General features: G+C 35.1%; 2 protein-coding genes across 7 annotated transcripts in view; both read left to right on the top strand.

The window, feature by feature from the left end:
• Positions 1-4832, top strand: part of SLC4A7 (solute carrier family 4 member 7) — a 103127-nt gene extending 98295 nt beyond the window's left edge. For 5 of the 6 annotated variants that reach the window (XM_062569343.1, XM_062569344.1, XM_062569346.1 and 2 more), the window contains one exon: positions 236-4832. In XM_062569343.1, the coding sequence (XP_062425327.1) occupies positions 236-317 (82 nt within the window). In that variant the 3' untranslated portion in view covers positions 318-4832. The remainder of the gene's footprint in view (positions 1-235) is intronic. The other variant, XM_062569345.1, reaches the window with a different exon arrangement.
• A 2964-nt stretch (positions 4833-7796) lies between these two features.
• NEK10 (NIMA related kinase 10) overlaps positions 7797-27965 on the top strand; it is a 102623-nt gene continuing 82454 nt past the window's right edge. The window contains 15 exon segments of the mRNA XM_062568472.1: positions 7797-7836; positions 10395-10509; positions 10846-10906; positions 12090-12223; positions 12789-12887; positions 15569-15653; positions 16435-16476; positions 19020-19098; positions 19474-19541; positions 20564-20643; positions 21823-21909; positions 23072-23296; positions 23795-23934; positions 24865-24926; positions 27022-27099. Of these exon segments, the coding sequence (XP_062424456.1) occupies positions 10436-10509; positions 10846-10906; positions 12090-12223; positions 12789-12887; positions 15569-15653; positions 16435-16476; positions 19020-19098; positions 19474-19541; positions 20564-20643; positions 21823-21909; positions 23072-23296; positions 23795-23934; positions 24865-24926; positions 27022-27099 (1314 nt within the window). The 5' untranslated portion in view covers positions 7797-7836; positions 10395-10435.

The raw sequence follows: 27965 nt of genomic DNA, 5'->3' as shown, positions 1-27965 counted from the left end.
TCCTGTGTCTCCTTACATAAGCCATTGTTGAGTGTGTGTGTGTGTGTGTGTGTGTATCCCTAAGTCCCTAAGTAGGTGAATAGTATTTAACACTGTAGAATGTAACAGAAATATGTAATCATAAAAGTATCCTTACATAAATACTTTGAATATTGACCATTAAGTATAAAATGTTTCAAAATTAACCTTCATTAAAGTGAACCAAACCTTAAATGTTCATCTTTGCTTTCAACAGCCCTGAGAAGCCGGAAAGTGTGAAAATAAATATGGAAGATGCACCTGTTGTGAAATATGTGGATGCTGAAACATCTTTATAGAACTGAACCAAGGGGAATTTTGTGTGTTTCTGTGTGTGTGTGTGTGTGTATATGTATATGTGTGTGTGTACACAAAAATATATATATATACCTATTATATATACATATATAGGTGTATATATATAAAAAAGCTTTAGGCTATCATACCACTGAAGTGTGATTTCCGAGTCTGAGTAACACATATTTAATTCTACCATTGTTTAGGGCACTGTAGATATGCTTACATAAGGAGAAGATTTTCTTACAAAAAGATGAGTGGTAATCACACTTCAGATATTTATTTTATTGGAAATTTTATTTTCATTTTTAAATAGGAAGATTGTAATGAATGCTTATTCTTTTCAATAATCATTATGTGCATAAAAAGTTAAATCAGCTTTTGCTGCTGATAACTGATCCATGTTGCTTAGAATTTTGCAATACCTCTGTGTTTATAACGTGTGTTACAGAAGTTTATTTTCCATGCAGACAGTTACTGCGTGTTTTTTGCAGGGTAAACACGTTTTTTTGTGAATTCATAGAATGAATATTGATGTGCTGTTAACATGAACTACTGTTTTATGTCTCCACTACATGCTAATATTTTTTTGGATTCTGTCACTCACATAGAAGTGGCCTAGAGCTCTAAGTCAGGTGATTAATCCTTAGACTATATATAAAGTATCTTGTTCTGATACTTTTTTTAATCCACTCATGATTTTAAATATCCTGTTCTGTTACTTTTTTTTTTTTTTTTTTTAAGTCCACTCTTTTTTTTCTTTTTTCTTTTCTCCTCATTATCACCGAGCAGTAGTACAGGTTCAGTAACTGTAGTTACAGCCCCATGTCAGTATTTGGCATTCTGGAAACTCCATGTTTAAACAACATGAATTGGATTTACAGGCAGAAATTCGGTATATAGAAATTTATACATACTACACTAGTTGTCTTGAATTATTTTCTTCCTGGTTTTATTTACGTTTTGCATTGCCTTTGAAAGTTTGATTTGCTCAGCTGTAAACTGAAACTTTCAAGTATTTCATGTCCTCCTCAAAACATTTTTCTCACTTAATTCATTTTTAAACTTACTATGTATTTGATTAGATTAGCTGTAGTTGGTTATAATTCTGTAACAGGTTTATGACCAGTATTGTTTTATGGATTACAAATTGCTTTGTGTTTACAGTTCTGATCCTCTCCATTGTAAAGGGCATATATGATAGCACACCAACCTATTTTTAAACATTCTATTTATTTTAATTAGCGTAAATTTTTATCATGTAAGACAAATTGAAAAAATAAATATTGATTTATTAAAGTAAATGGGATTTTTGGGGGGCTCACTTAAATTGTTTAATGAAAATGCAATCAGTGCGTGCGTTTGTATTACACCTGCAAGTTCTAATGTTAGCATTCTAATATTTGAAAGAACTTCTATGTAAAAATCAGTCTTGTTCACTTACCTGCTGCTGTTTTCATTATTGGTATTTTTTGCCTTACACCTTATTTTTTTTGGCTTTAATTCCTGAAATGATCTCTACAATCTGAACTTCTGCTAGCCCTTTCTGGCTTTAATTATGATCCATGCTCACTTAAAAATGGAAGATACTGTTAGATTAATTTTTCTTTCAGTGAAGTGGAGGGTTTTACCATGAACAACATGGTAAAATTCTCAAAATCTTGAAAAGATTTTGGAGGAGGGCAGAGTTCATCTGAAAATACCACCTGAGGTGGAGTTTTGATGCTTTTCAGCCAAGTGTCATTTGGAGAGAAGGTAATTCATGCTACAAACATATAGCAATCAGTGGGAATACATGGAAATATTAGAAGTAGCATTTAAGTTACATAGACTGCTACCATTTCCTTTGATCAAAACATAATGGAATAATGTTTTACTTTTTTTTGGTGAATTCTGAGAAGATAATGTACTGAAAGTAGGTTTAGAGCAATATGAATAGTGCTATCCAAACTGTTGTAACAGAGGCTCAGGTCAGGGAAAAATTGCAAGTCAGGTCTGCATTACCGATTCGAATAATGCTGTGTAAGCATTTCTTTGTTCTTAGATATCAGTGTAGCTTGTGCCTTAGCTTGAATACGTGCTTTTTCATAAAATAGCCACTTCTTGCCACTAGTTAAACTGAGATGCAGTGATACTGTGATAGTTTCCTAAAACTTGCATTATTAAAAAAAAAAAAAAAAAAAACCCATCTGCAGCATCACATCTGCAGTCAGTTGTTGACTACTAAGTAGCTCTTACTGAATCCAAGGATGAAAATAATATTTCTGCAGTTTACACAGCATTATCCATAATAATAATCAATGCATTACTTTCATATCTGTCTTGCAATAATATCTATGTACTTAATGTTCACAGCCCTACAATATTTTCTGAAGACCCAAGCAGTTGTTACAAGCCTCATAGTTTTTTTAAACTCTGTAATGCCAGAAATCAAGCTTCCCTGATGTTCCACATTTTGATTTGGCTTCCACTTCTGACAGATTAAATTTTGGACAATATTACAGGAAGTGGGTATTTCTCTAGAAAAGTTTATAAAAAGAAAAATACCCTCTCCCTCTCCCTACACCTAGTCTAATCACAGTATTTCTTTAATTGTAATTGTGTACGTAGTTTTATCGGTGCTAGAAATACAATGACTTGCAAAGCAGTTTACAGTGTCCCTCAGTTTTATTGCTGTTGGTTAGTAGCATGCTATACTTGCACCCCCGTCCCCCTAAATAGAATAAGACCTTGTATTAAGTGCATAAAAAACGAGCGGTAGTCCATGGTTTAGTGATTTGCTGCTCATTTTACTCCTCCTATGCTTTAAAATCATGCATAGTAATAAAGTAAAACAACTGAGGATGTAGTTTACTGTATCTAGATAAACATTTTGCCTTAATGGGCACAAAAGAGCAGTGGTAGTTGCTGTACACTGATTTTAACCTAAGGGTTAGGCCCTGTAAAAATTAAGCCAATATATTTCTATTCCAACAGTTAGAGGAAAATAAACAGCCCTGCACTTTTGTTAGATGTCTTGGTTTCCCAGAATGGAGCTTAGTGCTACTGTGTATCTGGCTGCAGAGCCGCCTCAGGAAGTCGTTTTTCTCCTCTCCTTTTTTCCTCCCTCCTCTTCTCTCCTGTCCTTCCCCTCTCCCCCTGCCTTTTCCCTTGCCTTCCCTTTATTTATAAAGATGAATGTTTACATGAAGTGTAAGTCTTAATTTTGACCACTCCATTTAAATTATCTTTGAAAATATTTCACTTAAAATGCAGTCTCATGTTTAAATTGTTCTACAAAACTCATTCTTAGTATTTTTTGTATGTATTACAATGACACTTTATCCTGTTTACGTATGCCCAAGTTAATTATATTTTCTTCCTACTTTAAATTTGCAGCTGTATTGCAGTATCTTGTATGACTTAGTGAAATGTTCTAAATTGCCAAATTTATCGTTATAATACTTAATAAGGTAGAATTCAGTGCCCTAGTGGGGATTTCCAGCTAAATGTATTGGCCGTTTTCGTCTATGTTTAATCAAAGTTCTCCTGTAACTTTTCATTTGCTTCACCTACATCTCTCTTTAGCTTACTAATTTGTACCCTTTGCAAAGGCAGGTTCAACATGCTGTAAAATGTATGTCTAATGAATAGGTGTAATGTAAGAGAGCCTGCTCCATTTTAAAGGGGTTATTTTGTACATGTTATATAAATCATAAGGTTAAATGGTTCATGATTTTCAGTTCACAAATGTAGTCTGTTAGATGAACATCACACGATTTTTAGATTTTTTTTTTCTTCAGTAATGTTTTAATTACTCATCTAGGTCAAATTCACTATGAAGTACAGTACAAATGTGTGAAATATTTTGTTTATACCAACAGTAATTTATTTTACAGCAAATTTACGACTAGATGCACACAGCTTTGAGTCAGTGTAAAAGTAGTACTATAAAGCAAAATGCTTAGTAATTTTAAATCTATTTTATTTTGTAACTTTTTTAGTGAAATCATAAATTGTAGAAAATTTTAGTTGGAATTGAACTTAATCTAAAGACGCTTTCTTATTGAATTTAGTACCTGTTGACACTGATTTGGAATAATGAGTTGAAAATAAAGACTTTTCTAAATAATGCTTTATTGGCAAGAGAAGACACATTGTGTGTAGGGTTTTTTTTGTTGTTGCTGATGCACTTCTGTGCAAACGTGTCTTCCAGTGTTCCGCATCTTTAGCTGAACCACAATTTTGATTTTAATATTGATTATTTGAAATGATTACATTGTACGGTTTGAATGTTTTATTACTGCTTTTCTAATTACAATGATGTTTTCTTACTTTACAACACAATCCAAAGTAAATTAAAACTTTATTCCAAATGCAGAATTAATACTCAGTTTATACAGAAACCACAGATCTCAGACTTGTCTTCAATGTGAAAGATCCAGCCTTTTGTTAAGTGTTTTAATTATTGGCAGAAGGAAAATTATCTTTTGTAATGTTTCCGGGAGTCCATACAAGTAATAAAAATCTGAACTGTAGTGCGTGGGGCTCTTTCTGTTCGTTTCTCCCAGCCGACGGACGGCGCCCCCGGGCCGGGTGCCCGGCGCGGGGCGGGACGTGGCTGCGCGCAGAGCCGCGGGCGGGGGGCGGGGCGCCGCGGAGCGTTCCTGCGCCCATGGCAACGCACGCGGCGTTACCGGTCGCCAGGGTGCGGGGGCGCCGCGGCGCACGGGAGCTCGCGATTGGGTGGCGAGCCCAGCTGTCTCTAAAAGGGGCGATACGATTGGCTGCGGTGCGTTCGTGGCGCCGCCGCAGCCGGACGAGGAGTGGAGGCCGCGCCGGGGGATTCGCGGGCCGCGCCGTGAGTGGGGCGAAGCGAGCGGCCGGGGCCCCTCCTGTGGCGGCCGCCGGGGCTGTCCCTGCGCTGAGAGCCGCGCCGGGCGGCGCAGGCCCTCGCCCCTGAGAGGAGCCCGCGGCGGCCGAGCCGCTTCTCGCCCGCTTCCCGCGGCCGGCAGCCGTCAGGAGTCCCCAGGCAGGGAGAGGCGAGGGCTGACGTGGGAAAGCGACAGAGGAAGCAACCCAGCTGGGCTGCCTTCTCCCCTGTGTTTCCTAGCTGGGTCGTGGGGTTATGAGATGGACAGGTATGCCAACCGTGGTAAAATTAAGCTATTGGAAGGTACCACATAAACACTGCAAACTTCAAAATGTGTTTATTTAAAAAAATCAAGAGAGAATATGAGTATTTGGGAGTATGTGTAAACACACATCTTGGTATAAAACAGTTTGGAAAATCAAGAGCTGTGGCAGGCTCACTTAGTCATGAATAACCTTTGAAAACTCCAGGGAATCTCTGTACTGCTAAATGAAGTCCAGTTTGTGCTGGATGCCATCTGCCAGCACAGATTACGTCTCAGTCCTCAGTCTGACCTAGCAGACTATAGGTAATGTCTCTTAAAATAAGAATTACTTTGGCCCTTTGCCTCCCACATTCCTTCTAATGACGTCTTTCCTGGCCCTGCACCTTAACCAGCTCTGAACATTCAGAAGACATTAAACAATCTGTTGTGATTTGCAGAAGCTCTAAGTCATACTAATGCAATTCCCTAAAACCATCTGCCTACTAGCTAGGGCAGAGAGAGATTTCTTAGAGCTGCTACTTATCCTTGCCTTGATACAGATCTGCTATATAAACTTCAGAAATCCTCTTTCTTTCCACATCTGTGAATTGCAATTTAACAGGGTGGACTTAGGCAGAATCTGCAATGTAAGTTATGAGCTGTAAAAAGAGCCCAGAGATCTACATTGCTTGCCTCCAGGAATTTGAGACTGGGTCTAGCCATTTATGGTTCCACTGGAATTACGGAGGTAGTAGAGGGAAAACAAAAAACAGCAGTGGTTTGAATATTTTGATTTGTTGGGGGAATAGGAGCCCCATGCTGGATCCTTGTTAATCATTAGAGAGCCTTCAGAGAAGTGATTAAACAAAGTATAATCTGAGAGGTAGATATATGCACATGGAAGTTTGTGTGTATAGCAAATGCACAATTTCCATATTGATACAAACCATCTAAGAAATGTTCTTCAAATGTTGTCTGTACAAGTTCAGAATTTTCTAGTCACATGCTGGCCAGTGGCTGGCCTTCTGTCTGCCTTGCTCTCTGAGAATTATAGAAGAAGCAGTTCCAAAGGGCTTTGGTTTCATCTAACTAGAGAAGAAGTGAATTTAGAAAGTTTTTAATCATCTTTGATGCTTGCTTTGCCATCATTTGACCCCATTTGAAGTGGGTTTTTTTCCATTTTGACAATAGTAGATATTTGCTCTTTTAAGGAGTGATTTTTCATCTGATCTCACATCTAATGTATGATACTAGATACATTCCTGTCTGGCAACAGCATCAAAAGACTTATTAAAGCAAAGATATCTGCTACTTCTTTATCCAGCTTAAGCCAGTTACTCTGCTGTGTATTAGATAATGGAACTCAGCCACTGGAATAATTAAGAAAGGAATTGAAGATAAACCAGACGTTTAGTTGGCTTACAAAGTTGTTCATATCTATTATTCATATCCAATAGTTGTTGTTAGCGAAAGTTATAAGGAATGTAGGATAGCTTCTTTTTTTTCTGTTTAGGACAGTTGTTATCTGTTATATTGTAGTTTATGGAGGTAGATTATCCTCCATTGTGTCTTTGTGGTTTTGTTTATTTTTGGGTTTGTTTTCACCTTCTGAAACTTTATATACTTATGTCAGCTCAGAGAGATACTAGACTGAGCCACAGATCAAATCTAGTGTGGTAATTCCTGCGTCTCCTGTTCTCATCATGTGAATTCTTCCATTTCTGACAGGGTTCTTGGAACACTTCTAACCAACACATCAGCACTATCAGAATACATCTCACTTCTTACGTAATTGAATTACCATATTAATTAAATTAATTACATTTAATTATCACTAGCTAAAATGAATTAATGAATATTGCCCTCATTTCATGAACTGAAAAAGCCTCTATTCTGTAAACATTTTTTCCTAAATGTATTTCTGTGTTTTTTTTATGAATTGTCTGAGTTCAATCTTTTTCTTGCACTACCTTAGTCAAGTATCAGTGCTCTTTAGTTTGTTTTATATATATTGGTTATGGGGCTGGCTTAATAGCTGTGGGATAGTTAGGAGGATAAATAATAGCCTGGCTCTGTGGAAATTCCTGCTGGTACAACTGAGGAAGAAACATGAGGGTGGGAACTTCAGGATTGGTGATTTCAAGAAAGTAACTGTGAGAGTGGGTAAGGAAATATTTCGTATCTATTTCTGTCAGATTTATGTCTGCTACAAGGAAAATGAGGGGTTGTTTCCTTTAGGCTACCCCTTGCTCAGGGTGTGGTGCTGATAGAGTTGCCTCTTTTAATGACTGGCTACTGATGAAAGGTTTTTCTGCTCTTCTCCCCTCTTTTTACAGCTGTGCGTCCCTGCCCCCTGCCTTGTCAGCAGAGATATTCATCAGTCCAGAGTTAACAGTGGCAGAAAACTAGCTGTGTGAAGAGCAAGGTATATGTTTTTCTGCTTGTTTAGCTTCCTAAACTGACTTAGATCAGACTGGGTCAGATAAGGAAGTGGAGAGGAGAGGCTGAGGTTGGAAAGTGAGAGTGAATGGGACTGCCACTTTAACCAGCCACTAGCTATTACTTTGGTTTGTCTCTGTACTAAAGCTGAAGGGCGCAAACACTTTTAGCCACATAGGTGAATGCTCCTTTTCTTGTATTGTCCCTGCCTTTGTGCCAGCAAAAAGACACGGAGAAAAGCTATACGGTGATAAGGGTTAAAGCAGCAAAGATTATTTGTAACCTAAATCAGAGTTCTAGTCCATCTGACTGTGTACCTGTGGTGGTGCTGTGCTGGCATAATAAAGAGATTTTGGAGGGCTGGTAAGTGACCAGAGCAGGCCTCTCTGTGTTGTAGTGCTTATTGACCTGTGTTGGCTTAACAGCCTCAAGGAATTAGAGAGGCAACTTCAGGAATCAGTTCTTGTAGCTGGCCCTTCGTTCTCAGACAACAGTGAAGGGCATTTGGCTTGATGGTTGTCAAGTTTGATTTTGTAAATGGACATTTGGATTTGTAATAGCAGTGAACATTTAAAATATTAGTTATGTGTTATTCTTTTTCGACTTTACTAAGGTATGGGAAACAGCAAAATCATTGGAGTTGTAGCTCTGACGCAAAGTTGAGGGTGTTCTGTAGTTGTAAGTTTTCCCACATAATCACAAAGACCTAACGTTTCAGGATGAAATTCTGACCGTATGAGGAGTCATGCTATTGATCTTTATGGTTTAATCCAAGAGATTTAATCCAAGAAAAACTTTTAAAATGGATGCTTGAAACTTTTAAGATTTAACTGTATTTACTCATGGGCAAGTTCTTTTGTGTGTGCTTTGTTTGTTCATTCTTTAACCAATTATTTGAAGTCAGTTCTTTAAACATGTACTTGTGAGAAAGTTGCTAGTTTATGAGTTACACAATATTTCTTAAGTGTGTAAATGTGAAGTGAAGATTGTATTGTGTCAGCCTTAATGTTATGCCATGTTGATTTAGGTGCTGAAGGCTTGATACAAAATGCAAATATCACTAAATTTGTACATGGAAGTTCTTACTCCTAAATTCTTAAAGAATTTTTAAATATACTTTAAAATGTATAGGACTTCACTTAATTTTTACTACTTTTGAAGCATAGAAAATTAATTAAATTAATTTGGTTTAATCTGAATTCAGAAATTTGATCCAGGTCAATCATTTTCTATGGAGTGACTGGTAGCACTAGTTCAGAAGAACAGAAACAGATGAATTGGCTTTACAGGCCACCTCACTTCCCAGAGTGAGATAACACATCCTGACAGCAGTTGCATTTTGGGTAGTTCTGCATCTGAGGTGAATATGCACAATTCAGAAAATAACTGTGATTTTTCAATATAGAAGCAGCAGCTTCTAGTAGGTAAAGATGCTTTTGTTTCCTGCCTTGTTTTCTTCTTCTCTGCCTGTGTGGTAAGGTGGAATAAAAGATTAATAGCAGAACAACTCTATATTGCACAGAAAAATGGGGAGGAGAGGAGGCTGTCAGGCTTCATAGGAAAGTCTTATTAAAGAGATGTCAATGGAACATCTAAACTATTTACATTTAGTGAAGAATAAAACAAAGGGAGGAATGGATGGTGGTATTATATCCTTGTTTTTTAAAGCAGGGGTGCTCCAGCAATATGCAGTTCTATGTAGTTCTCTGGGATAATTCTTCAGCTCCAGCATGCTCCTTTTTCCCCGTGGAGCAGATTCTGCATCAGCATGGTTGCTCTAATGGTGGCAAGCTGGGGGCTTTTGTAGAAAATCAGACCTACTGCAAGTGTGCAAATAGACAAATAGGCTGAAAGTTTATATGCAGTAGATGTAATATGCAGTAGTGAGTTTGGTGAGGCTCTGCTCTTGTACTACTATTTTTTTCATACAGCTTTGCTCTTTTATGGAAATAATGGACATGCATTGCATTTGGTAAGAAAAGCTTGGGCACTATTGGTATCAGGCATTCAGCTGAAATGCAGAAGATCCAGATTCTAAACTCTACTGAAAATTTCTGTGGTTCTTTGGGAGTTTGCATAATGAATGCATCTCATTTATTTGTCAGACACCTCCTTTTTCTACCTTTTATCTGTCTTCTTTATTTAGATTATAAAAAAGCAATTATCTTCTCTGTTGTCTGGACTATACCTTGTATGATCCAACCCTGATGTCAGCCTGCTGTAGCATAAATAGCCATTCCACAGTAAGAAATGATTGTAATAATACGCTGGAATAAGAAGAATCCCGAAAAATGCCATAGCATGACAGCTGATAATATTTACCCTCACTAAAAATGTTTTAGGAAGTGAGGGCTTGTGTTTTTAAGATTAATTACTTTACTTGTTCATAGCTAGAATTCTAAAGGATGCTATCACTTAGTGCCTAGAGTTTCATGCTGACCAAATAGTAGATTCATTTTTTCTTTCTGAAGTAGTTTCAGTTGTTTCTGTAAGCATTTGTTGCATTTTGCCACAGTAATAGAATCCTATTACTTTATTTTTAAGGAAAGGTTTGTTTAGCCTCATGATGATGATGGTGATATACAATGCCTGATCAGGACAAAAAGTTGAAGAGCACAGAAAAAGCAACGGACAAAAAGCCTCATGAGATCTCTACTAGGTATAGTATCTGATGCTTTACTTTGTTTGAACTTCAGCAGGACCCGTGTGGTATTTGCACAAGCTGCCAAAGCTGAATGCTTTAATTGGAAATGCAGTGTAAACATGACAACTGTTACTCTGGTCACAAAGTTTATTTACACCTTTGTTGATTTAAGGCATTCTGGAGAAGCTATAAATTCTTCTCTATAAAAAATGGGGACCCTAGGCAACATCAGAAAACTTCATTTTTTCTCAATAGCTTGGTAGCTTGTTGATCATCTTTTTTTCTTACAAAAAAAATTTGCTTTTATGTAACTATTAATATATGTACTCATGTTCTTACGTTTTGTCCTAGGGATTATTCTGTTCTTAAAAGACTTCAGTCTCTCTTAAATGTTCAGTCAAGCAAACAACAGGTATTTTTCAATAACCACTATTAAACATGATATACAACTGTGTAATTATAAATAATGATGATTATAGTCTGTTGCAGATAGTTATGACATTGTGTTCTGTTACATTTAATTAAATCTATTAGTAAAATCTTGTGCAGTGAAATGTGGCATTCTTATTTTTTTGGCAGTCTTAGAGCAGTGGGACAAACCATGTTCAGAAAGAGTGGAAGAATGAAGTAAGAGACCAAACTCATCCTAATCTGCTGTAATTTTTATTTAAATGGGAAAATATTGCTTTGTTATGTCAGTATCTCTGGCATATTTTTTACAGATATTGTCACACACAGTCATGTAGTCTAACAGTTTTATCTTCATCTGCACTCTACACAATATCATGAGAAAACAGTCTTGAAAATTTATTAGTTACAACATGATGAAAAGCAGTAAAGAATATAAAAGCAAAAATCAACGTTTTCACTGTAAACAATTTGTCGTTGGAGAATATCACTACAGCTCAAAACCTTTAGTGGATAAATTTCAGTGTATGATGAAACTTGTGAGGATCGTAGTAAAATCTCCACCTCAGTGCCCTTAGTGAATCCTGTATTTGTCATTCGAAGGAAAGAAAAGCAACAGATGGTGAGAGGTTTCAGTCCTTTGAATGCCAAACAATTTTTCCATTTCTATTCTGTAAGAAACTGGAAAAAATGACTTAAGGAATCCTCCATGGGGTATAGAAATTACGCACCTCACTTCCTGGACGGAGGCATGGAATTGCTGTATCAAGCTGAAATATCTGAGTTCTGCAACTTAAGAAAAATATGAAGGCTATGCAACTGTAAAAATGAGACTGATAAGAAACATTGATAATAAGAATGCATGTTGCAGAGTCTATTGAGCTTTGTTGTTATAATTTTAAGAGATACTGTTTTGACACTTTATATAGCTTGATATACAGCATTGTTTTGCATCAGTTCTCCTGCACTTCTTTTTTGTATTATGTAATGTGTGTGTGTATACACATATATGTACATACACACACACATATACATATATATGTTTTATAATGGCAATTATAGATCCAAAGTTTAACAGTTTCTGTAGTTCGAGAACTTGAGAAAACATATGTTTTGCTTGTTTACACTCTTACAGAACTGTTGAAATACTGTATTTGCCTTACAGATACTCTCCCTTTTCTCTTAAGCTTCCAGCTATTAATTTTGAAAGTGGCCAAACCAGCATGACAAAATCTCAGCAGTATGTCGTCAAGAGTAATGGACAAAAAACCCATATTCAGTGGCAAGGATCAACTGAATCTGTTGAACTTGAAAACTTTAGGTAAAAAAAAAAAAAAAAAAAAAAAAAAAAAAAAAAGCTATTATGATGACACAGTGTTGTGTATCTGAACATCTTTATATGATTTTGTTGAGGTGTTGAAAGCATTTGTATATTTGTATTTGTACTTTTCTCTGTTACTTGTACTTCCATCTTAACCTACTGTCTAAAATATGAATTATATACTTTTAGCTTTCTAAACCTAACTGTATACATTCTTGCTTTTGTAGGTTTCAGTCTTATGCTCCCATTCCATATAGCGGACTGTTGAGATTTATTATGTTTGATTTAAATAAAGTAATGGTATCTTTATTTGGAAAGTCTGGACTATTACCCAGGCTATACTGTTATAATAGTCCCAAATTATGCATGAGAAAAGACTCTTTTTCCATACTATTAGTATCTGGAAATCTGAAATTATCTTATTCCATTACAACTGCTTGTATGATATTTCCTACTATTTCTTGCTAATACTAAGTTTTGGTAATCTAAATTTAATTATCTTGTTGCAAGATAATTACCAATACAGCCTTTTTCTTTTTTTTTTTTTTTTAACTTTTTTCATTAGCCTGATCTACAAAAATGAGAGAAGTTTTAGCAAACATCCCAAACATAAGCTTTTTCAAGAGATCTTTACAACTTTAGTTAAGAACAGACTTACCTGCAGGTAAGGATACTGCACACATTTATATTTAAGAGAGAGGGATCACTTTTCCTTGAGTTAAGCAAAGAACTAGTATGCATGGATATGACCTGGCATATATTTTTCAACAGCAGACGTTTAAGTGGAAACTACTAGCTTCACATCTCGGTTTTAGCCTTTTAAACAATCTTTCAGATACTAGTTTTGAAAACTGAATACTTGGTTGGTGGGAGGAAAGATTGGGTATCTTTGACTAAATTTGTATGACCAAAATTCTAACATCTATGTTTCCCATGATCATCTGTCCAAATCTGGTAACTGTAATTTATTGGTTGTTTTTCTAATTAATTTTGTTCTTATTTGATTGATACTTGTTCTTATTTTATGGACTGCTGCCAATATATAGAAAGGTCAATGGCTTTCATGCAGTTCAGATGAGCTTATGCTGCTGTTCTTATTTATTTGTATGTGTCCATATAACAGGAATAGAAAGGAAAACCCCTTTCTTATGCTGTTCTCATAGCATTTGATAGAGTAAGAAATAAATGCAAGAGCTTCAAAAAAATAGACCAGCAGCAAAAGGCCTCTTTTGGTGCCTTGCTCTTCTGGGAAAGAAAAGGCTTTTTTAGACTATTTTTTAGACTAATATATACCATTGAGGTGTGTTGTGTTTTTCATCAAGAGAAGTAATTTGAAAATTTGGAACCTCTTTTTTGCAAGTTCTTCATCTCAGTACCACTAGAGAGATGTCAGTGGCTCAGCTTCGTTTAAGAATTTAAGAATAAAAATTTAAGAATAACTTACATTGTCTCTTTCCAAAATCTATTTATATGTTGTGGCATACCTAACTCATTTTTTGTTTTTTTTTTCCTTCCATGCCCTTTGATGATGATGATATAATAAAATCAGCCTCTTGTATTGTAAATAAAAGCACCCAGATAAGATTAATGAGACAAGCATATATTAATAGACCTGTAAAACCCATAACACAAGTGCAGTTACAGAGGTGATTTAGTTGCCCTTTGTAAATATATTACTACAGCTGTGGTGTTACCCTCTCTTTGGAACTACTGCCATTGCATTTTATCAGAGCCTTAAAAGCTGTCATCTTCGTCTGCATTACATACTTTTGCTGACATAACTATGTTTGGTTGGGGTACAAGAAATTCACACCCACTTACTGACATTACTGTGTTGGCAGAAGACCTGGTTGAAGACAGTTCTATTGAGAAGAAAGCTTTCATGAGCTTAGCTTAAGTTGTTTGGAAAAGCAGTGTAACTAAGCAGGCAGAAAAACTCCTTCTGGTGTATGTTGAACATATACTAGAGTCTCTAGTAACAAGTAATGTAAATGTAACTATAGTAGCAGATGCTCTCAAATATTAAGTGGACTCAGAGAATTACTATCCCCACTCAAAAATGTGGCAGATGGATTGAACCACTAAAGAAACTAACTTTGGTCAAGAACCAAGGCCTTCTGAAAAAATAACCTTATAGAACCACTGTTCAAAGTGAGATGAAGATCATTTCTGATCTCACCTGCAAAGTTTTGTCTAGTACATGGTTTGCCAGTATGTGGTTGCTGTTTACTCTCCGTGAAAGCTAAGCACTTTCCTGAAGGGGCCAAGTGTGGAAACATGGTAAAAAATAGCATTACTTCTGGCAGAATATTGACATTAGAAGGGCTGAGATTTTGCTAGTATCTATTTGCACAACATTTATTTTTATCAAAATATTTTTAGCCATTGGCATCTTTCCCAACTGCAAATGATAGCAAGGGAAGAGAACTGCCACACCACACAGAGTTCTTCCGTTCCTTGGAAGCTTGCCCAATACAGAGTCTCTTGTCTCAGTTAAAACAAACCAAAAAGGTGTCCAATGTTAGGTTTGTGTAAATGGGGAAATGGGGCTATATACCTTTCAAAGACAATGGAATTAGCAATGCCATTACTAGTATTTCTGCAGGACTGCTGTCCTTGACGTTATGTGCAAATCTGGGTTGTGTTTTTTGCCTGGCTTTTTATGCAGAAACATAAAGGAGGAAGTTCTGATTGAAAATATAATCCTGTATCAAAAACACTTAAACAAAATAGTAAGTTATTCCAAAGACTAGTAATAGTAATACAATAATAGTAATATTACTACATATAGTAATAGCAATATTACTAGTCTTTGGCATAATAAGACTAATAATGTTACAGTAGTAATGGTGTATTGTAAAAACAAAGTACATCATGGTCATTTAAAAATTTACTTCAAATCTATCTATTCTTATGTCTGCCACACTTACGTGGTTTTATTATATTTTTATGTAAGTATAATTTGTGCAAAGAAATTTGGTGTATACTTTCTCTGTTTCCAGCCTTTGGGCCTCGATGCTTGACTTGAACTAAATTTCTGTCAAAGCATGATCAGTTTGTGCTTAGAGATGGGAATGAGTTTTCCTGGATCACTTCACTGATAATAAGTGATGGCTGGTAGTATTCATATAACAAAATCAATTTATTTAGAATCGTTACTATGTTTGAATGTAAATGCAGTTTAAAGTTGTGTAGTATAGAATTCTGTAGTATAGTATGTTGGATAGCTGGTGTAAGTTATTAGTTTTCTAGTAAATTGATCCCTAAATTGAAATGGCTTCTGTAAGCATTTCTTACACTTGTTTGTTATATTTAGTTTGTATGTTTTGGATATTTCTGCTACAGGGAGTGGGTTAGTCAAGCTCCATCCATCCATTTTCTGAGAGTATTAATCTGCCTGAGATTACTAATAAGGGATCCATGCTATCGGGTCAGTATATAAAAACATTTTTTCCTCTTTAGACAAGAGAATGCATATAAGCAGCATGCAGATAATTGTGTAGGAGCATGTGAATAAAAATGTCTGCATTCTTACAGATGCATATTTATTATGTGTCTGTACCTATATTTCTCCCTGTGAAGATACAAATGATCTGTAAGCAAACAGATTCTAAGAGTGAACTTCTGCTGTTCTTGGATAATTTACTCAATTTCTGGTATTTATTATGTAGTATCTGTTGTTGCTAACCCTAGCAAAGAACCTGTGAATCTCTGTAACAGACAGCTTGGTCATTACTATGGTCTGTAGATTCCTTACTTGACTTCAGGTCTTGGTATAAATATGTAAATAATATATTAATTGAGGAAAACTGAAAACTGCCTATTCTTCCTGGCAGTCTTATGCTTTGAACTACAAAATATAGTTTTTAACTGTATTTTGGCTACTGTAGTTGTTATTCATAAGATGAAGCCTCAAACATCTAGTAAGATATTTATCTTCATGAATTTCTTTTCCAGGTGTTCTGAAGCTTATATTGCTATTCCAATTTCTAAACCTTAAAATTTCACAGTTTTTGTATAACTACTTAAATATAAGTAATTCTAAATTTGAAGGTGCTAAGCATCTCCAGAATCCATTGACTTTGACAAATGGAGTTAAGATTTCTCAATACTCATAACAAATAGGTCATTTATGATCAAATGTTCTCTCATTCTTGTGTTTTCTGTTTTTTTGAGTCACTTAACTTGTTCATATGTTTATTTTCTTTCAGGAAATGCTTCACAGCTTGGGTGGAATTGAAAGTCTAGCTCAGGTAAAATTTCCCTTAGTACTTTTGCCCATTATGTTGCATGTAAAAAGTGGTGTACATGTAGTCTTGGTTTATGGAAAGGAGTATATTCTGTTTGCACATAGGCAGTTAGTGTGTTTCTTCACTAGTGAACAAAGCAACTTTCTATGTAATCTAGCAGCATTTAGCCCATGGCTTTTAGTTAGGAGGATTAACAGATGTCTGCTGAAGTGGAAAAAGGGTTAGGAAAGGTCAACATGTTTGGTTCAGTCAAAAGAAAAGAAACTGTAGACTTTTGAAGGAAAGATGAGTGATGTCCCCTTGAACTTCACCAAATGACTCGTCAAGGGGAAAAAGCATAGTGATAGAATGGTTTAACAGCTTGAAATGTGGGAACCACAGCACCTTTGCATTATGAAACATTATTGATTGACTACTCTATTGTTATTGCCCTCTGTTAATGTTACTTTACTCTTGGGTTTTTAATATCTGTCTTCAGTGAGTAGGAGTTGTCCATTTGATGGCATGATACAACATCACTTGAATATGTTTGAGACTGAGACTAAACGTTGGTAGTTTTCCTTCTAGACAAGTTAGAATTTGGAAGAACAAATGTATCTTTCTGGAATGTGATCATCATTCATTAATATTGATCACATCCCTGGTACTTCAGGGAACTCATAGTGTGTTCTGAGTTCTTTTGGTCTGACAGTCACCAGCTGGAACTTCCGTAGGGCTGCAGGAGTTAAAGATTGTTTTCTTCTAATGGATGTGGTTCCCACATAAATTGTTTGATGTATTCCAATCCTATGTCATTTGATGCTTAACTATGCCTTTTGAGGGAGTTGCACAGTGCATAGTACAATGGCCTACTGGCATTGGCAACGTATGCAAATGCAATCCTTTGCATCATGAACCCAAATCATAAAATTGATCATCATTTTTACTGTATATGTGTTGCTAGCATAGAGATTTCAAAAATCATCAGAAGTAATTTTAATGATTTCTGAACTTATGGGGATTTTTTTTTTTTTTATCTTTCAAATGAGATAAAATGAAGTGCTAAATGGGCTTAGGCACTCTGAAATGCACTTTGAAAAATGTTAAGGCCAAGACTTTCATTATTGTTATTATTATTATTATTTCAATATTGTCTCAGAAAATTGAAGAGTGGCAGTAATTTTAGTGTGGATTGTTCATCTAAGTTTTCTTACCTAATCTTAGTATCTCAATCTAAAGTCCTTTGTTAGACTATTCTATACAGCACAGGAAACATCATTTTGGCATCATGGTTTCATATACAATTATCTTCATTTTAAAGTGTTCTGGGTTATTTTGATAGAAAGTACTAATAAAATTATTGCCACCAGTATTACTTTGCGTAGTAGTGTTCTCATGTAAGTTTTCTGTTCAAATTTTGTCCTACTACAATAGTTCTAGTCTCTCTATGTCATCTTCTTCAACCTGCTGTAGATTCTGTGCACAGTATTCAGGAGATTTCAAAACCCCACCAACTGTATGAGACTAATGTGTAAATGATACTGAGAATCTAACCAAGATCTTAGGTACTAACAAACATTATATCCATGTGATAATTCCCATTTCCTGGATAAGTATGTTTGCTCAGTTAGGTATTAGGGTTATTAAAAAGTATTGGCCACCATTTCCTGCCTGCTGGCTATGTTAAAAAAAAAAAAAAAAAAAAAAAAAGTACCTGCAGTTGCAGCTTAAGTAGAATCTGAGTCTATCAGTTGTGTACTAAGCATGCTTGAGAATATAACACAATTTTGATTTGAACTGAAGATCCATCTAGCGGTTGCCAACAGCAGCCAATAGTAGATACTTAAGGAAAAATATGAGAGCAGAAGCCTGAAGTGATAACTCCCCAGAAAACTCCTTTGGGCTCCAGGAACTTGCAAGGAACGGAATTTTGAACCTGCAGTTAAGGTCTTTGTATTTGGTAGTCTTCAGTGGATTTTCCTCCTGTGGAATTTTTCCAGTTGGAATTCTTGCACTTCTGAATGCCTTCTGTACCTTGGCAAGGAGTTACACAGCCAAACTATGCATGATGCTGGAGAGGTACCTTTTTTTTTTTCCTTTAGTCTGTAATTTCCTTTAGACTGTAATTGCCAGTCATGTTCTGAGAATGCCCATTAGGTCTCATCTGAACAGTCTTAAAGAGTTTTTGCATCCTAGTCAAGTTTGAGAAGGATATAGTCACAATATTGTGCAGCCTAGGCAGTTTGGGAGGATTTTCTGACACAAAAATGGAGAAATTTAGACATTCAGGGAAATTTTGTAGCCATCAGGGAGGTGGCTTGCGATGTTGAGCACCTTCAGGGTTGAGCAGAGTTTTTTGTGGATTGCAGTTTCAGTCTTTGTCTTGCTCTAGGTTTTGGGATTCTATATATAATGAATCTAGCCAGCACTGTTTCAGGAAGAGCTGAGTAAACTGTATTGTGAAGCAGATGCACCACCTACAGGCTATTTATGTGCATAACAATTAGATTTATGAATTAAAACTTTTTTTTCTAAGAGTATTCTTTATTTTATTTTCCTACCTATAGTATATGGAAACAGTAGCAAATGGCTATCTTGATCATGGAGAAGAGCAGCATAATGTGGACAAATTGGTCAACATGACATGTAAGCGTTACAGCTGTTATCTTACACGTGCCCTTACAACTTTGTAGTGAAAGAAGGCAAAGATTGTATGTGAGGCTTAAAAAATGTTTAAAATACTTGAGATGGTCAGAAGTAAGGTATTACTAGATTCAGTGTAAGCATCATTGAATAAAGGTGTAAAGGTAATTGAAATGACTGTGGAATAGCACGTCTTGTTTTTGTGCATATGTAATATTTCCTCTTAAGAAATTGATACCTTTTTATACATTAAAATAACAGTGAAGTGAACCAGCCATGTCAAAGAACTTATCCATTTTTTAATTATTTGATTAGTAAAATGAAAAATATTAACTGATGATGAAGACTAAATTTATGCGATTTCTTTATGTTCCATAGATATTTTTCAAAAGCTTGCTGCCGTTAGAGATCAAAGAAAATGGGTTATAGTGAGTGAAGCACATAAAGTAAGTGCCTTATAAAATTGCTAGTTATAACCGATTAGCTACTTAACTGAATGATTTATGCTTTTCAAATTTGATCTGTCTGGGACTATATTCCTTACTTTGTCAAACTTGTTGTAAAGTAAGATAATGTCAGTTCTAGGTTTTATTAGTGTAGATTACTATCATAAAAGTTATTTCATGTATGTGAGTTAATTGCTTTGATGCATGGTTATTGGCTTTTTGAGATAATTAAGTCTTAAGTGTTTAGGCTAAACTTTTTCCTATAAAAACAATAGACACGTTTACACTATGCTAAACTACATATTACTATAATGTAAATTGTTAGGAAATATATTCTGTGATTATTCACTTATACAACATTCTGTGTCTAAATAGAACAGTGTCAACCTTGCTAGAGGTTACCATGAGTGTAAGGATGTACACTTAACATATTTAAAGGATGGTATGTGGCCAAATTGAGAAATAGTTGAGATCAAGAACAGTAGTGCTTTGCGATTCTATTATAATGCAGTAAAACATACGCAATTGTGATCAGGTAGCATTTGAAGATAAACTTTTAGAGAATGTAGACATCTGAGTGCTCGTTTGTGATCTAAATCATTATCAGAATACATGCAGAACTTCAAATTACATATAGTTTAAATGTAAGCTGAAAATTAACTTTTTATATGAAGGAGTCTTGATTTAGAGTTCTAAAGTGTCCCACACCAGAACAGATTTTAAAATGGTACCTTAAGTTGGGCAGTTGCTTTAACAGCCATGAGAGACGCTAATTGCAGTTTGAAAAGGAAGATCCTTGCTCGTCCGAAGACTAAGAATATTCTAAGATTTTATGTGTATCTTTAAGCGACTTAAAGTGTACTTTAAGTGTATCTAATACTTCTAGTGTATTTTGTGAGAATTCAAAGTCTTTATTTTGAAAATTGCTGACTCTTCGATAAAAATAACTAGATTTGTTTGAGACATAAATGAAAATAAATTACATGGTTTTCTCTTACCTTCTGCTATGTTTCATTTTCTAGACTTTAGTAAATTTGTTAGCTGCCAGAGATGGCAATGTGCTTTTGGGGGCCCTCCTTGCTCTGACTAGCCTGGCAGAAAGGTAGGTTCAATTTAATATGGTTTGGTTCACAATAAGCATTTTAATGTTATATCTTGGTACGATATTAAAACTGCTGTTTAGGGGGAAGACATTTATTTTCAAAATGAAGCCTTGTTCTGCAGAAGTCTATGATGTGTGCTTAAATTTACATTGAAGAAATAAGAATGAGAAGTTAAAAAGCCTTTACAAGCTACCAAGCATGGATTTAGGTCCTTGCAGCAGCCTTCATACCTGTGTGAAGAATTTTGCAAATCTCTTTTTGTAATCCCTATGCAGACTTCTGTAATTTTTCTTACTTCTCTGCGTATAAAAATCTTATGTCCTGAACTGAATATGACAGTGCCTCATAATAACCAGCAGGAAGTTTGTTCAGTGTAGTAAATAACAAATGCATACATTCAAATACATACGTATGTATCCTCTCTTCACTAATGGCTGTTTTAAATATGCATCATATTATTTGGTTCTGGTGTGGGGAGGAAAAGGAAGATACAACATTTTTCATTCTTATAGGGTTTATAGAAGAAATGCTGCTTGTTTTACATTATTTTTCTACTGCATTCCAGACTTGTATAACAATTTTATCTTTTAAGTGAAAAATTATAAGGAAAACCATAAAACTGAAGAGAATTGATGCAACTACTTGAATGAAGAGGAATTTACTTCCTGAGAGTTATCCAAAATTTCTGTTTTCTCAATTTTTTAGTTCTATTTCATTTTTTTAAAAATATCAGGATTAATTTGAATTATGTTATACCTAAATTTTTAACTTATGTTTAATTTAATATTTAATTTATAGAATTATTTTTTTTACATTTGGACTGGGCAAGAAGGTATCTGGAATACATTAAAATATTTGTGCAAATTATGTTTGATTATAAAACAAAAAAAATCATTTGCTTAATTTCTTATTTTCTAATGTCAAATAAAGTAAATACATTTTTTTCTTTACTTTAACACATCTACTCTTCTGTACTGGGAAAACTGAAAATTGAAGCCGTGGCAGTTCTTGACCAAACATATAATTATGGTTTTAAATGTTTGTGTGCTCAATATAATATTATTACTAAAGTCTTGAGAAAAAATAATTGGTCAAACCAATGCATAAGGAGGGAGGCTAAAGAACAATATGTTTGTTCCTATAATTTGATATAAATGCCAGGAATAATCAATTTGTAGTCCAGAATGTAGGGAGAAGATAAGTGAGCTCATCATTGTTGAGAACTTGCTGGTGATATTACATGAATACGATTTACTTTCTAAAAGGTGAGACTTTGCTTATAGATTAATTGTATTAAATTTTTTTGACTTTTCTATTTAAAGACATGATTATTAGGAATTAAATAACGTGCCATTTTATTCAAGGTAAAGGTCTGAAACTATGTATTTTCAGTCAGATATTGATAGAGCAAAATTTTTCCAGTAGGCTATGTCCTTTCTTCCTGTTGATGGCCTACAGTTCAAATAGATTGTAAAGGTACCTTACAATGATGGCAGTTGCTTTTCTTGGTGCTTCTCCTCTTTGCTCCCAGTGGAGCTGATCGGTTATATGACAAGCATGTTGAACTCTGACAGACTCTCGAACTTAATGGTATTTCACTTATCCATGTAAAATTTTTAGACAGTATTTTTATTTCTTCTTTGCTTACTTATTTTACATATGATTAGAGATAAAGCAATTAAAAATGGCAAAAGATTTTATTTAGCTTCTGCTTTTGAAATTATTTAGATTGCATTTAAAACTATAATGTTGTTATAAAAATGGGAATTTGAACATAAGGAAGAAGCTGGTGAATTCAATGCTGGTTAAGAATAAAAGTTCAGATTGGATTTTTCATTTTTGTGTGTTTCATCAAACATACTCCACTCCCAAATAAGAGCGGAGTTCTCTAACCATAGTTTCTCTGGTACAGCCACCCTAATTATAGAGAGAGGAGTTAATAAAAATTTTCTGTGAACTTTTTTTGTGATATACCAAATCTCTTTTATAAATATAATATTCATACCATACTGGGGAAGAATCTAGATTGTTTGTGCAGTTATTCTAATTACACAGATGGACTTTACAAGTTCATGCAGTGGTACTGGTTATTCATTGTCGAGAAAAGAGGTAAGATGGATTGCTGCAGTCCATCTGATTTCCTTCATCCTAGCTCTGTATGTTTGCCTGCATATGCTGACATTCATACTCAATAGTAAACATAATTTCATCTCGTGAAAATTTAGACCTTCCTTTTCCCCTACTCCCAGCTGTTTAAGCAGTTTACAGTGACTTTAAACAGTTTTCTTTAATCTTTTTTCTTTTTTATAGGAGGTCTCTGTTCTTTCTCAAACATTTACTGTGTTTTTCTCCCCTTTGGTAACTGTGGTAACTGGTAATTCAAATGAATGAAGGAGCTGCTGTTAAAATTTCTTGCTGATTTTTCAGGCTCACAGCAGAGTTGTTACGACTCCTCTGTGCAGAGTCACAAGTCAAAGAGCAAGTAAAAATGTACGAAGGAGTTCCAGTCCTGCTCAGTTTGCTCCATTCTGATCATGTCAAGCTTCTATGGAGTATAGTTTGGATTCTGGTACAGGTTTGTGAAGACCCTGAGACTAGTGTGGAAATCCGAATCTGGGGCGGAATCAAGCAGCTCCTTCATATATTACAGGGGTAAGCTTTCCATGTTCAACATTCTTGCAATTTTATGAGACTGTTTCATATATTAAGGTACCTCTGACCAAGCCATATTTTATCAAATAGCTTCTTTCTTTGTTCTGCTGTATGTGATGTCTGCAGAAATTAAAAAGCTATTCAAAACATAATGAATAGGAAGTTTTTTTTCCAGTTATGCTTATTTCATTGTTCTCTTATTGCAGTTTTCATATTTTCAGTGCATAAACAAACTCTTGAATACATTAGAAAGGCCATTACTGTCCACTTAGTTTCCCTATTAATCTGACACCTATTTGGTGAGCTAGAATTGTGGATATGATTGATGAACATGGTAAAGGGACTTTCTGCTTAAAAGTTTGTCCGCTTTTTTCAAAGTATATTACCTAATCTAGTGAAAAGATAAGGATGCAAATTTTTAGAATGTAAGAATTGGTTAACAAAGACACATTAAGCCAATTTTTAGATTGACTTTTTTCTTTTTCTCCCCACTCCTAGTGAGAGAAATTTTGTTTCTGATCGCTCTTCAATTGGAAGTTTATCTAGTGCAAATGCAGCAGGGAGAATCCAACATCTTCATTTGTCAGAGGATTTGAGTCCTAATGAGATACAAGAAAATACTTTGTCCCTTAAGGCAGGTAGGTTTATAAGGCCTAATCTTTGGTTATGTGTTCACTTGCCGCTGCACGAAGGGATTCAAAATATTTCAGAATTGAACTAATAACCACTTAAACCTGCTTTGGAGAGTGAGAGCATCAAGTCAGCTGTTTATTTCTAGATGTGTAATCCCAGTACTTATTTTCAGAAAGCACACTTTTTTTTTTTTAGAAAGAAACAAAGGGTAAAGTATTTAGTAGGGGGGAATCATACATTTCTTCTGCTTGCAAAACATCTCAACTATTTTTTCCTTTTAAATTTTGGTTTTAGCCTGAGATTATTTGTATTAAGTTGTATTGTTCCCTCTATAAAGATTTACTGTGCTAGATCACTCATGAATTGATTATAGTGGAACTCTTTCAAAGTGTTATTTCAAAGGCTATCTTTAGATGAGATCAGTCAGGCTAAGATCCTTCACTAGTTGTGGAGAGATTCTCTTTTAGAGCATGTTTTACAATAAAGTTGTCTTTGCCATTCTAAAATGCCTTCTGGAGGACTGTGTTCCTAGTCACTGTAGAAGGACCATGCAAATGATCCTTACTGGGACTATATTAGCCTTTGCAATATCTCCCTGAAAATTATAACATAATATGTAACAACCTGTTTTTGAATACACTATCCTTAGTGTTATATCTGATGAGCTGGTGAAATGAATAGGATTAATAGATTGTAAATTCATGAAGACTTCTTACAAAAGGGTCCCCTTTCAAAGACATTGACCCCATGGAGTATATATCTGGGTTACTTCTAACTGTTTTCTTGAAGGATCCCTACATAAGACAACGGAGCGTAAACACTGAACCTATGAAGGTCTTTTGTAAATTTGACTGAGTACTTGTTTGTGTTTTTAGCCATCTGAATATCTTTATGAATCTGGTTGTGTAAGTTACATCTGATCTTTTTAATTCTAGCTTGTTGTGCTGCAATTACTGAGCTGGTGCTCAATGATACTAATGCTTCCCAAGTAGTACAGGTAAGAAGACTTTATTCAATTAAGTAAAGCGTTATAGTTTATAATTTTACCATATCTTGATTGTTTCCTTGAGCAAGGAAGCAAACTATATTTTAAGGATTTGAATTATTTGTTGTTATGGGTCAGCATCACTTAATTAACAAACAAAATGCATTTCAAAGGGATTGGAAAGTATGCCTTTATATAACTAATCTGTGTCTCTTTGTACACACATGCGCACTTATAGCCACAGATATCAACATGTGTGTCTAGTTATTATAGAGTATAAACAGCTTTACTTGGACACATTTTATTTTGATTGAAATCTCTTGCCATACTTTTGCAAAAAATAGAATAGTAAATCAGAGTAACTGTGGAATTTACTGAAAAACACACATTTTGAGTTTTATAAAGTTAATTAAAACAGACTTTGGGCAGCTTAATGTTAGAATGTCAGGCAAACAATTTCCATCCTTTCCTCAGGATATAATATTTCTGAGATAATGTCCTGGCATTCCACCTCCAGAAGTTTTACTCTAAAGCACATTATAAAATTTAGTATTTAAATTGGCTAAAATCAATGGTACTGAAAATGTTTCTTAAAAATCCCTGGTACAGATTCCATGCATAGCTGAAGACATAGGTATTGAGGACACTAACACCAGATAAAATCCATAGCCAAGCTCTTACTCTAAATGTTAGGTCAAGATTCATAATCCATGTGTTAGCTTAAAACCCAGCTAGAGGTGTTCTGAAAAGGAATTGAGAAAACGGTCTTACATGTGATAGGCAAAGAAGTTCATGTATATTTCAAAAGTACCGGTCAAGAGGAAAAGAGTAGAAGTAAGTCTAGAAAAATCATTTGTGTAGTTTAAGCACTAGAATTGTCAATAAATCATATCAATTTAGACAACTTTTTATCTGAACTGTTTGATTTTATCAAAATAAAATATCACTTTTAAAAATTGGATATATTTTGAAAACAGTACAACTCTTGGGAAATTAACGAATTAAAAGCTGATTTTAATGTAGAATAGGGACATAACTTCAAGTACATTTATTTCAACAGCAGTTCCACCCCACAAAATCTGTTTCATTTCCAGTCCTCCTCTTTCATTCTGCTAATGTGACTTTTTGAGAGCTGCCCAGTGAAAAAGATTAAGGGACTCACTTAGGACTATTTTTACCAGCCTATTTTTAACCTATCAGATAGAGGAAGAAGAGTGGCAGCTCTTTAATTTGTATGTTGAAGCTTACAGAGAAAGTCAAGCTAAGTTTCTCTGAAGTTTTCTCTCACTCAGTGGCCAAGGACTCTTGGTTCAGGCAGCTGAGAACTATTTGCTTTTTGCTGTAGCTGCCTTTTACCTGTACATCCTGTGCCTTCATCAGAAATGAAAACTTGAATAGTAGGCTGCAAGCAAGAACATGTGTTAATAACTCAATGACTCTACTTCACAGTCTAAAACCTTACTTTCTACTTTCATGAACAGTTTAAGCAAGTGTGTCAGAAACTGAACTAAAGCATCTGCATAGCAGATGCATACCGTCTTCAATTTTGCTAGAGTGCTCTCTAACAGGGAGCTTGTCAGATAACAGAGCAGTACTGCAACTTAATCCACCAGTGAATCCACCAATATGAAGGATATAGTGTATTAGATGAGAATACAAGCATGGTTACAAGAAAATGGAAGCTGAAATACACTGTGTTTTTTGCAAAATCATGCTGAAGGCAGATAAATACTCCTCAAGTTATTATTTTGGTGTCTCTCCAATTTGTAATAATTATTGTGTCTGAATTTTCGGTTCCTGATAATCCAAAATGTCCACGTGGTGATGGGAGATATGTTGCTGCAATCTCCTTCACTTCTAAAGATCTCAGCATTGCTTTATTATCTGTTTATTATCTGTCTTTGCTGGATCAGTTTAAATGTAATGATGATTTCACTTTCATGTATGTTTAAGTCACGCCAGCTTAGAATTTAGGCATTCAGTAGAAGGTTGTGAACTTGTAAATTGGTGTTAGCTTCTGATTTATTTGAGGTAACATTAGTTTTTATCTGTGCTTTCTGTGCAAAGGAGTGATATTATTGTTGACCCTTCTCTGTTTCCCTTTTAGGCAAATGGAATATATACAATAGCAAAGCTGACTTTACCGAACAAAGAAAGTAGTATTGAGAAAGCTAATGTATTACAGGTAACTTCCTTTAATATCATTGCATACTGATAGCCCAAACAGTTCCTGAGATTTTTTTATGATTTTAAATATTATTTTAAAGTGCAATAAGCCACTCACTTGGATGAAGGGAAGGGGAATCCAGGAGTAACAAGTGGTTCAGGAACTAAAGTTCAATTGTGACTCAACTGAGGAGTCAACTTAAGATGAAAATTATCAATAGTTATGAATTATCCGATAGCTTTTCTCTAGCCTCTGTGAAATGGCATTGGCCATTTCTCTAAGCTCTAGAGAAGTAGTGATCTGTGATTCAGGGGCATCTGTGACACAGCTGCTGCCCTGGTTGCCTTTCTGTGAGCAAGTGTAAGGTCCTTATCACAGATGACTGCAGTCAGCTGCATGCTACTGCCTCTCAGCAGATTTTTGTTATCACTACACTAATCTGGTTACATAGTTACTCAGTTGTCTAACCAGGTAGACATGTCCTGGGTAGGGATGGAGGGAAGAATTTGTTTTGGTGCTGTCTTTCTCATAGCAGTTCCTCGAGATCAGGCTTGGAGAACAGATTCAGTGCTGTACGTACCTTTTTCCTGCAACTAGGTTTTTCATAGCATTTCAGTTAAATCATTATAGAACTGTATGTAACATTATTTGGGGGAAAAACTGGAAGGGTGGGATATATAAATATTTTTTAGAGGTTATATGAAACTAGTGTGAAGTTTAGTAAACTGGAGCATATGCTTAATACAGTTGCATCATACAATTATAAAGAGCTTAATTTATGCCAACCCAGGTTTTTAGATTTTAGCAGTATATGATAGGAAATGACTTGCCGCAGATATTAGGCACTTGCAGTTGGTTTAAATATGAAGTTATTTGGATTAATA

Source organism: Rhea pennata, chromosome 2 (genome assembly GCF_028389875.1).
Source record: "Rhea pennata isolate bPtePen1 chromosome 2, bPtePen1.pri, whole genome shotgun sequence".
In the NCBI taxonomy this organism is placed as follows: Eukaryota; Metazoa; Chordata; class Aves; order Rheiformes; family Rheidae; genus Rhea; species Rhea pennata.
Note: the sequence above shows the minus strand (reverse complement) of the source record. Positions and strands in the feature narration are given on the sequence as shown.